The sequence below is a fragment of the Adiantum capillus-veneris genome, chromosome 15 (genome assembly GCF_014529385.1).
Source record: "Adiantum capillus-veneris isolate H3 chromosome 15, ASM1452938v2, whole genome shotgun sequence".
Classification (NCBI taxonomy): Eukaryota; Viridiplantae; Streptophyta; class Polypodiopsida; order Polypodiales; family Pteridaceae; genus Adiantum; species Adiantum capillus-veneris.
In genome coordinates, this window is record NC_140945.1 from 68,441,532 (window position 1) to 68,453,653 (window position 12,122).

General features: G+C 37.8%; 1 protein-coding gene across 1 annotated transcript; it reads right to left on the reverse strand.

The window, feature by feature from the left end:
* Positions 1-2,205: 2,205 nt before the first annotated feature.
* LOC147440834 (uncharacterized) lies at positions 2,206-3,143 on the reverse strand. Its single transcript, XM_086483597.1, has 3 exons — positions 3,014-3,143; positions 2,658-2,852; positions 2,206-2,572 (listed from the first exon to the last, which is right to left on the reverse strand). The coding sequence occupies exons 1-3, from the start codon at positions 3,017-3,019 to the stop codon at positions 2,324-2,326; spliced, it is 450 nt and encodes a 149-aa protein (XP_086339723.1). The 5' UTR covers positions 3,020-3,143; the 3' UTR covers positions 2,206-2,323.
* Positions 3,144-12,122: the final 8,979 nt, after the last annotated feature.

Consider the following 12,122-nt stretch of genomic DNA (forward strand, 5'->3'; position numbering starts at 1 on the left):
GTGAGAGCCATACTATAAATTATGTCCTAACAACATTGAAGATGTACAGGCATATGCTAAAGGCTTAGCTCCTCATGTTTTACAAGATGCTAATAGTGGCCATCGAAACCTTATTATACAAATTGGACAATGTTTCACAATTTACATGTGTTGATATAAAAATGTAATAGGAATTTCGTACACCATTAGGTTTTTATTTTGACCTTTAAAGCTTGAGTTATGATGCCTCAAATGTTTGGTGCGATGCCTCAAATATGGCAACTTCAAACACTTGGTGTTTGTGGATGGAGTCCCTACGTATATTATAGGCAACATGCACGTATGGTGAAAGCCCAAAAATGTCCCCTTTTATTTTTCTCGAGGGAGAAATCAAAGTGGATAGAGTTGATTTTGCAATTTTTGTGGGTTCCCAACTTCCTATAGTGTCCTAGATGTGTGTTATGCACTTAGTATTAAGTTCTTTTGTGAAACTCAAGTTTCCTTCGAAAGTGATGTCTATGTTTGTGTTCTAAATAAGTGAAGTCTAAACAAGTCTCTAGTTCTAAACCTACTATAGTAAAAACTACTATAGTGGAATTAAGTCCACCTTACTAGCATGACTTACATGAAACTCATAAAGAGTAGATTGATAAGCCCTTCGCCACAATGATTTATCTGCTTCTATATGTCTAGGTGATACTCTGAAGCACCTTGCATTGTCTAGAACTATCCTTGATACCTTCAAGTACGATTCTCGCGCGGGCGCGGGGGGGGGGGGGGGGGGGGGGGGGGGGTGGCGGCGACGACGGGAGGGGGGGGTCACGATGTATAAATTGTGTATATCATGTGCATTCAATCTGTAAATTTTTATTCCAATTCCATTTTGTGGTACCCTTCTACTTCACCCACGTGATAGTCACATAGTTATTAAGTGACCCCCCCCCTCCCACGTCCGAGGTACGATTTGACCTTGTCGTACATAAAATGTGAACTTGTATTTCAAGAATGCTAATTCCACGGTCCTAGTTCCCTTGAGGGATGCACTATCCAAAACTCCGCCTATACAACGTGTATTCAACATTCATGTAATTAAAAAATCTCTTTTCTAACATGTTTTAATGAATAAATGACCCTAAAATGGAATATAAAACGCCCATCTGTTAATGTATCTTTCTTAATTCTCCTAGAATGTTTACATTAAAAAACCCCTCCTACTGAACTTAGGTGATACATCAACATTATTACATAGTGCACGCTCAGAGATGGTCCCCATGTGCCATATCATAGATCCTTAATAACCGAAGAGGGATTTGGAGCACGGTAAAAGCCTTGTTTTCCACTGCTAGCACAATCTGATTCAGTGTCTAGAAGCTTTGGATCTGGGTCATAGCCATAGTTTTTGAAGTACCTATAGATGAACTTAGATCTTAGCTGTAAATTCTGATATACGTTGAGCCGACTGTCCTATGTATCGTGTAAACCCCTTGGCTTGCATCATGCCGGGACACCTTGCATAACCAGTCATATACACTTGCAAATCCCCTCCAAGTGTGTATATTGATAGCATATATCAAACTTTGAAAGCTATTAATCCATAGAACTATAAAACAGGAAGCCTTGCCTTAGATAGCAGTATTTCAAAAACAAACCTTTGTGGAGTTTCTATGCTCAAAGGTTTTGGATTCTTCATTGGACAGTCACATGCCATGCATGATAAAAATCTGAAAGGTCAAGCTGTGAGAGCCATACTATAAATTATGTCCTAACAACATTGAAGATGTACATGCATATGCTAAAGGCTTAGCTCCTCATGTTTTACAAGATGCTAATAGTGGCCATCGAAACCTTATTATACAAATTGGACAATGTTTCACAATTTACATGTGTTGATATAAAAATGTAATAGGAATTTCGTACACCATTAGGTTTCTATTTTGACCTTTAAAGCTTGACTTATGATGCCTCAAATGTTTGGCGCGGTGCCTCAAATATGGCAACTTCAAACACTTGGTGTTTGTGGATGGAGTCCCTACATATATTATAGGCAACATGCACGTATGGTGAAAGCCCAAAAATGTCCCTAGTCTAAAGAAGTCTCTAGTTCTAAACCACACAATCCTGCCACTCAACTAGGCACAAAATGTTCTATCAAATGCAAATCTTGCATTTTTGTCAAATCTTTGCAATTTGATATCCTACTTCTATTCATGAAGCCAACAAAAGATGACTGCAAACTAAAAACACAAAACACGTTAAAAACTTAGAAGCACTTAGTTGGTCAAGGTGTACAACCAAATTCTCGTTATTACATAGTATTATTGCGTATTTAAGAGAAGCCTAAAAGCTAGGCCTGAGTATCGTTAGAGAGGTAGAAGCCCAACTGGTCTATGGCACCGGAGCTCGCACGCCCAAAGAAGCCCAATATGCGTGGGGCGAATGAAAGAACGTCATTAGCGGCGGGGTTGCCAGGCGGAGCAATAGTGTTGCAGGGGGCGGTGTCGAAGCCCAGAGCTACGACGCCGTAGTTGTTGTTGAAGTGGGCATTCTTGCCGATTGAGACGGTAGCACTATCTATCGCCTCACCGGCTCCAGGCTGGTCAACCAGCACCAAACCAAACCGACAAATCATCGTGCAGCATCTTATAATGTTCTTGACCAATGAATGCAGTACTGGTTACCTGAAGGGCCACCGAGGTGCCCACACGTGCCCCGTGCATCACCGTTGTTCCCTTCCCGTACACCACCTCGAGACCTCGCAGATAGTCATCCATATAATAGAGGGTCACACGCTTTATGCCTCCGGTGCTATATCCATCATCAAAGGCTGCGCCACCAGAGCCTCCCCACGGACCGAGAACGGCGGGGTTCTTCGACTGCACCAAATATATTACATCAGTCGGTATCATAATATTGTATATGTGGGTGCGCCGTGCTAGTGCAGCTAGAATGAAACCATTACTCTCTCTCTCTCTCTCTCTCTCTCTCTCTCTCAGCCAGGCATGAGGCCTTGCTAGCATATATCGTTCATAAGTACCGCCATGCTGCTGCTTGCAAAGCTTGCGCTACTTCGAGGAAGAGAGGCTGGACGTCTTGTAATGAAGCTGGGAGGCCAGAGCAGGCATTTTAAGGCCGCAGCAGGCCTTTCCCCGCGTCTTGCATGTCCAACATCTGTAGAATATTCTCCTGCACGGCAATTGCTGTAGCACCATCCTCATCTCCACAGCCTGGCGCGTGATATTTGTGATATTTAAATTGCAATGTACGTAACTCGATAAATATCAAGGTCTATGCTAGAAAAAAACCTAGGTTTTGTGTAATCCCACCTTCAAATTTTGATATTTGCCTTTAAAAATAAACTTTGGAGGTGAAAAAAACCTACAAATTTTAGGGGATTCTAGTGTATTTTTTTCAAAATACCTTCCAAATTAAGCCAGAAACCTCTTAGTTTTTGCACTTATAGGTTTTCTTAAGTGCTTGAAAATAATTTATTTCGAGCACTGATCAAGGTACACATGCCTTACAAAACTAATCCGTCGAGATCTTCCTTTCATCTTTTTATTTTGAAAAGACTTATTAAATATGTAAAGTTTAAACGCTCCTTCATTTAAAAGGGTTAGCACTTCTTTTCAACTTTTGATTGTAAAATGCCTATGTAAGACGACGTGATTTTGATTATGAATAATGTTTATTATTTGAAGAAAGAAGTTTTTTTTAATAAAAAAAATCCTTTCATTGAAGATTTGCCCGTGTGAGATAGTGCTGAGGATGGCACAATGGATCCCCATTATAGCATCATCATCATCTTGATTTTGATTCACTTAACTAGTATGGGATCCACGCGTTGCTGCAACTAATTAGAAGCAAGGTTAAACTCTATGACACTCTCCTCAGTCTCCTCCCTCACCTTTCCCCCAAGGTGGCAACATGTGCAAACATTCTCTATGCATCAATAAGGTAGTGCCAAATATATTTTTGGATGCTTCATTATCAAAATATCCCTCAAATTTCAAAAGTCCAAAAATACCCACAATCTTTCATCATAAATTTCCAACATACCCTTCAAATTTTCCAAAACTCCCAAAATATCAATTGTGAGATTAATATTTCAGAAGATAAACAGATTTGTAGCTTTTTATAAGAAGACTGATTGTCTATCGATACAAAATGCTAAAACTAGAATTTGAGTTGGTTATGTAGACTTTGGAGATGAATGGCTTCATTATTTTTAGACATAATTGCCTCTTTTTGCAAGGTAATTTTTTATAAATTACATGCTAAGCACTCAAAAATGGATCTCAATTGTCAAGAAGGAATAAAGATTAGAAAATCTTGACAATCCAACCAAAATAGATACAAGAGTATTTCGTGAATCTTTGAAGTTTAAGGAGTATTTTGGAAATCTCCACAAATTAGAAAGGTAATTTAGTCATTTTTCCAAAATAACAAGGTGAAGGTGCACATTGAACATTATCCTTTGAAGCCAAAATAAAATGAAAAAGAAAATAGTATTAAAAACAATAAAATAAAAAGATATAGTGAAAAACAAAACAAAACAATATTGTAATGCCTTCATAAAAAAGATAGATTCAATAAGCATAGAAAAAAATTAAACAATTTAATAAAACGAATATTTGTGAAGTCCTAAATGAAGGGCTCTTTACAAATCAAAAATATTAAAAAAGCTATTCAATACTTCACATCATGGATCTAACTCCTATGAATACACTTTTCATTCATTTGTTCTCTAAAGATTTTTCCGCAAAAAATGAATGCATCTTTGAGAAATAGCATTTGAAAGGACATGATGTCTTTTTCTTCAAGACTTTTACGGCTTCTTGTGGGACACATGTCTTACAACTAGAGATGAACGACCTTCACCCAATGGATACTAAGGCATTTGGTAGGCCAAAAAGTTGATGATGGTGTTCACATCTCTCTCTCTCTCTCTCTCTCTCTCTCTCTCTCTCTCTCTCTCTCTCTCGCTCACACACACACACACACACACACACACAAAGCGAAAGGGAACCTTCACATACTACATTGTTCTTTATGAGGGAATATATATGAAGCTGTTTAAAGTGCCATTGAAATTTTTCTCTCACATTGGACACTACTTGAGCACATTGAAAAAAACAAGATGGTTGGTATGGACAAGAGTTCAAAGGGATATGTAGAAAAGTTTATGGTTATATTCTAAAGGATGGATACTTGTGGAAGCACCAAAAGAAACTAGATGCTACACCACAAAGGGTTATATGTGACAAGAAAACACAAATGGAGCTCTTCAAAATGTTTCATGATAGTCTTTGGACAAGTCATCAAGGCGTTTGGGCAGCCTTTTCCAAATTGAAGGAGAATTACAGGTGGAAAGCTATGTATAAAGATGTAACACAATTTGTGGAAACTAGTGATACATATCAAATGTATTCAAACATCAAGTACCGTGATGATTTGCATCCTACATATCCACTAGCTATGCCCTACAAATGGGTCGTGGATTAAGTCACAATGCCCTTAGGACTCTGGTAGATGAGGTCGGTCCTTTCACGAAAGGACTTGACTAATGAGGTTGAAGGGCAAGCATTGACAACAAAAAGCATATAAGCTATATGCTTTGGGGGGGTCACTATATATAAATTGTATATATCTTGTGCATTCAAGTACTATTTTTAAAACTCCTTATCCATGAATTTTTGACAAATAAATACACCCTTTTTCTATTCAATCTGTAAGAAAATTTTCCAGTTCCAGCTTATGATACCCTTCTACATGTGAAAATGTGAGAAAAAAAGAAATTTAATAACCCCTTCTGTTGCACTCACATGATAGTCACATAGATGTTCTATGTAGATTCCTTCTTGATGATGTGATTTGTTGTTATGGTGAACTAGATGCTAAATAAGCAAGGGATTTCTCCTCTCACATTCCTATCAACCTTTTCCTTACTACTGATTACAATCCAGAAGGTAATGGGAAGAGTGAATGAGGGCATCCTCCAATCATCAAAGCTTGGGAAAACATGGTGATTGGCCAAAATTGTTTCCATGTACTTTATGAGTGATTTCACAACACACAGCTCTGAAACTAGTTATATGCTTTCATAGTTGATATATGGTCCAAAACCTATCATTCCAATTGACACTATTATAAGAGGAGAAAGTGAGAACCGTTTCTATTACCACCGAATAACAAATGGGAAAGGAGAGAGAAAAAATTGTGTGTGTGGTAATAGCCGCGACAATGGTTTGTCGGCATTAAGCGTTGTAATAGACGCAAAAATATATCCGTGGCTATTATCGCGTATATTACCATGCCTATTGCCGCTGCTATTGCTGCCTCATGGTTATTAAAAAATAAAGGTGCTCATATGGGCCACCCAGTTTTGAGTGGCCCAAATGAGCACCTTGATTTTTGACATGTATAAAACATATGAAACATCAATTGTTTTTTGGAAAAGTGTACAAAAAAAAATAAACAATAGAATTTGAATATAACTTACCTTGATAATTTAAAGTGAAAACTACCAACTATTTTAAAAAGTTACAAATAAGATGGAATTTGAGTTCAATTGTGTATACATATGCTCATTTTCTTGTGCCACATTGGGACTTTAAGAGAGGACTACAAATATTTCTTTATAATTCCAAGTCCTCCTCCTCATCCTCCTCCTCATCCACGAGCATGTACGTTTGATCGTTTAGATTAACCAAAACCAAATTAAATAAATGAAAAACTAAAAATTGTCATTAAATCTAATATCTAACCAACCCAAATGATTTTCTCATCTTACACTGATCGTTTGATGTGGGATAATAAACAGGAACAAGGGCTAGACTATAGACATGTGCTTACAGATCTATCTCAACATGGGGCCAATGGTAAAGGGGTCCAAATGAGAGATGGTCTGTCAAAGAGCAAGGTTAACTAATGGAGTTTAAAATATCCTAGCTTCATTAAAGACCTCTGATGGTTAGTGTTAAAAGTCCTTTTAGCTTAGGCAAGCTAGGGCTGAGCTTGAGGTGGGTTGAGGTGCTTGCCATGCTTGATGACTAAGATGCTTGTCGTGCTTGATGACTAAGGTGCATGCTTGATGACTAAGGTGCTTGAGGTGCTTGCCATGCTTGATGACTAAGGTACTTGAGGTGCTTGCCATACTTAATGAGGAAGGTGCTTCAGAAGCTTCCCATGCCTGGGGGGTAAGGTGCTTGAGTAAAAAAGAGACCCTACAAACTTATGAGGAAGGTGCCTGAGAAGCTTCCTATGCATGAAAGTCCCAAAGTTAGGGGAATCTTTGAATTAACCTTCCACTCACCCAAAGGGCACCCCTTTTCTCAAAGGGCAAATGGGACATGTGTCAGACTCTCCCTAAGCTTAACCACATGGTGTGCTTGAATGCTATTGGTTGGGCTAAAGAGGGGTCCAATGAGCTTGTAGTTCCATCCAACAAATATCTCAATATTTTCAAGCTCTCTCTCTCTCTCTCTCTCTCTCTCTCAGGGGTAAGGAGGACACTTGTCCAAAGACTACCCATGTACTTGAATGCATGCTGCATGTGATTGGCTAGGGGGGAGAGGGGTCCAATGAGCTTGAAACATGTATAAAAGCTACAACTCACCCCAAGCACGCAAGGGGGGTGCTGGGGGGGATATACACCACACACACACACACTCATTTTGTGGAATCATTCTCACTTGGTGAAAGTTGAGGAACTCCACCTCCTTCTCCAAGCTTGTGAGAAGTGAGAGCCTACACTACCACTCTTGGCTATGGAATGCAAATAAAACCAAGAGCCATTCTTCAATGCTTACGCTTGCCATCTTCTCCATATTCATTACTATGCTATTATGTATGCTAGCAAGAAGAGTGATAATAAGTGATGAACTATTTCTTTCTCCTATGGAATGTTTCTTCTTCCTCTTCCCCATCATCATTGTCCGCTAGCTCTCTCCACCTTCGAGGGTGTTTGAGGCCTTGGGACTGAGGCTTGGGATAGTTAATGCTTTCTACAAAGTTTATGCTATGCTTGTGATGCATGAATATTTCCATCTTCATTGCATCACCTAGGTCACAAGGAACACAAAGATTGTATTGTATCAAGTTTCTTGATGGGAGAAACTATAATACAAATGCCTATTGGAGGGGGGACCGGCTCCGTATGAATCTGGTCCTAAACTATTGTCATGTTCTCTAAACTCTCTCTCTTGCAAAATTATTGTAAATGACAAGTTAACTAAGTACCATGTTTTTGTTGTTACCATCAATTAAGTTCACCCGCTATGCTCACAAAGTAATTTCACAAAAGTGCTTCATCTAATTTCCTAATTCCGCTACTCTCAAAGTTGTTAAGCCATTTCCATTACATTGGTATCAGAGCATTTGGTTTCTCTTTTCTTGCTTAAGAAGAGAGGTCCTTAAGTAGCCTATTAATGGTTGTTTTGTTAATTATATTAGGGTAAGTGGGACTGGGATCTATAATTATCGGTTTTGTTGAGCCCACTATGTGGGATATGGTGCACACCTCGGGAGCTTTGGTCTTAATAATAGAGTCTTTTTAGACTTGCCTACGGCTTTACCATTATTGAGCCATAAGAATCCAAAAGGTGCTATCTCTCTGCAACTTCACTAAGTTAGACTCACTCCACTACTCTCTATAATTAACCAATTCGAGTCGTGGGTGTAGATACATAAGTGCCTACTTTCAAAGTCTAAGAGGAGTAGCAACTAAGGTTTTGAATTGCCAAAGCATACACTAAGTAAACACATAAGTTTAATTAACATGGCTGACAATAACCAAGTGTTGGGGGTTCCATCGTTGCAATAGCTCCAATGACCAACAAAATTATCAATCTGGAGGGATGAGCTACCCGGCTAGGGCATGGAAACACTCACACGGTTAGTGAGCTAATCGTGGCAACACAAATGGTTAACTCTATGAGGTGGGCTTCTCGGCCTATGGAAGAGCGAAAGCGCAATGAAAGGCAATCTCCATAGCCACTTCTCTTCACCTTTAATCAACCCAATCACACACACTATGATTGCAAGACGCACACAACACTAATCCTATCATGCAACACACTAATCGCAAGCACACACACATAGATCTATCGAGCACCACACTCCAATCAAACCTACATGCATACACAAGCAAAAGAGGAAAATCACAGGAGATTAGAGAGGGATTAACCACTAATTAGTTAAGATCTAGTTAATCTAAGCATCATAGGCAATCATAAGAAGTAAGAGAGAGGCATAGTGAGAGAGAATGAATCATTGATTAGTGTGAATCAAGTCTCATGAGCAAGGAGAAGCTCAAGGACTCCATAGCCACACACCTCAAGAGCTCTCACCAAAGAGTGCTCTCAACAAATGACTTGAGAATCCTAATTTCTTTTACACACTGCCTTATATACCTAGGTTAAAAATATGCAATGTCCGGTCGCCCAAGGCCTTTAGGGCTCACCACTTACTAAATTTGCAACCTAGGCACAATAAGTGACCTATTCTTTACAACTTGGAACTCCCATTGAGCCCGTAACACATTAGAAATATTACAATGGCTTGAAATAAATCGGGAATTTATAATACGTGACCATTTTGGGAAAACGTGAAAAATGGGTAATTCCAATCTTTACTGCTTCTTCGTATTCATGCTCGATGTACATCCGTATGTCTTCCATCTTTAGCAACTTCTGTTAACTGACATTGACTCAGTTAACACTAGGTTGGTAACCTAACAGGACATAAAAGTGTCCTTTCAGGGTTTTGAAAAAAATCTCCAAAACCATAGTAGATCCACGCATTTTGTAAAATCCTTTCATGAGGTTATAGTTCAAGGCCTACTACACATGGAAAAAATAAGAAACTTGTAAAATTTCTCATCTTTTGGTCACACCAAGCCTCCAAAGTTGATGGACCAGTACATTTTCATAAAAACAGTCATTTCTTACGTTTTGTTGCATAAAAATAAGATTAGGGATTTTTGTAGGACTTGAGATAAATTCCCTAGTTAACTTCAATGGGTTGGTGATCTGAACATATGATTGCTTCTCACTCACTATTTTTTGTTTTGCCAAAAGAAATAGGTACAAAAAAGTTGATTTTTTACCATTCTGCAAACCTATCATCAAAGTTTCTATAGCCGCGCTCAATACAAATAATATATGCATGTTTTCTTAGTTCCCTATTGTCCTTTAGGTTCATAAGGAGCCATGGAGCATGTCAAAAGAATAATACATCTCTTACCAAGGGAAACCTTGGGGACAAAGATGAAGTGCTAAATACAGCAAACATGAAAAAACTAGGTTCAACATTATGAGTTGTAGAATCCCATAGAAACTATTCAATATCTAGCCAAATTTGATCCTTATGACTAGATATGGTTACTACCTACAAAATGCATGTAGTTGTCACAAGAAACCAACAATATTGAAAAAGCTATACTTGATATACTAAAATGTTTCGTTTTCTTCTATAATTGAAAAAATCAACCATCGTTGTCTACTATGCAAAATAGGGTATTAGGTGCCCCAAAACTCAAGGAATATTAGCTTTATGTTACAATATGCGACATAGAAAATCAAAACTACATTTGGATATCATGAAAGCCACCAAAAAAATCATAGAAGAGCTAAAATTGGCTAAAAAACAGGATTTGATAATTTTTGTAATTTTGTCATAACTCACAACTTTAACATTTATTTCTCCCTAGAAGCATCAGGAGATGTTGAGGACTACTAAAGATAGTTTTCTAGCATTATAGACCTCACAAACATGAACTCTAGAGTGGTATAGTTGCAAAAAGTTGAAAAAAGCCAAAAACAGGACCCGTTTTTTCACACAGTTTAGGTTGTGAAATGTTGTGCAAGGACAAGGTTAAAGATGGAATTGATATTCCAAAAAAATGTCAAGTTTTTTTCAGCTCATGAGACAACTTTCTAGACAGATAGCACCTTATAATCCATTTTGAAACTCTTGACATAATTCAAGGAAAATGGTCACTTAACAGGACATAAAAGTGTCCCACGACATAAAAGTGTCCCATTACCAACCTAGTGTTAACATTCCGTCTTTAGCAACTTTTGTTAACTGACATTGACTCAGTTAACATTCCCCCCTTCCTATTTTAGTGCTTGTCCTCGGACACTGTTGAAGACTGATTGTCTATGCTAAAACTAGACTTTGGAGATGAATGGCTTCGTTATTTTTAGACATAATTGCCCCTTTTTGCAAGGTAATTTTTGATAAATTACATGCTAAGCACTCAAAAATGGATCTCAATTGTCAAGAAGGAATAAAGATTAGAAAATCTTGAACAATCCAACCAAAATAGATACAAGAGTATTTCGTGAATCTTGGAAGTTTAAGGAGTATTTTGGGAATCTCCACAAATTAGAAAGGTAATTTAGCATTTTTCCAAAATAACAAGGTGAAGGTGCACATTGAACATTATCATTTGAAGCCAAAATAAAATGAAAAAGAAAATAGTATTAAAAACAATAAAAATAAAAAGATACAGTGAAAAAAAAAACAGAACATTATTGTAATGCCTTCATAAAAAAGATAGATTCAATAAGCATAGAAAAAAATTAAACAATTTAATAAAATGAATATTTGTGAAGTCCTAAATGAAAGGACTCTTTACAAATCAAAAATATTAAAAAAATTATTCAATACTTCACATCATGGATCTAACTCCTATGAATACACTTTTCATTCATTTGTTCTCTAAAGCTTTTTCATCAAAAAATGAATGCATCTTTGAGAAATAGCATCTGAAAGGACATGATGTCTTTTTCTTCAAGACTTTTATGACTTCTTGAGGGACACATGTCTTACAACTAGAGATGAACGACCTTCACCCAAATGGATACTAAGGCATTTGGTAGGCCAAAAAGTTGATGCATGTTTACACATCTCTCTCTCTCTCTCTCTCTCTCTCTTGTTCACATCTCTCTCTCTCTCTCTCTCTCTCTCTCTCTCTCTCTCTCAAAGCGAATGAAGGGAACCTTCACATACTACATTTTTCTTTATGAGGGAATATATAAAGCTGTTTAAAGTGCCATTAAATTTTTTCTCTCACATTGGACACTACTTGAGCACATCGAAAAAAACAAGATGGTTGGTATGGACAAGAGTTCAAAGGG

What these genes read in the sequence shown, in the direction of transcription:
- LOC147440834 (XM_086483597.1), bottom strand. An exon ending in GCACCTCGGTGGCCCTTCAG is followed by an intron (nt 2,573 to 2,657) that starts GTAACCAGTACT and finishes CTGGTTGACCAG; the next exon opens with CCTGGAGCCGGTGAGGCGAT.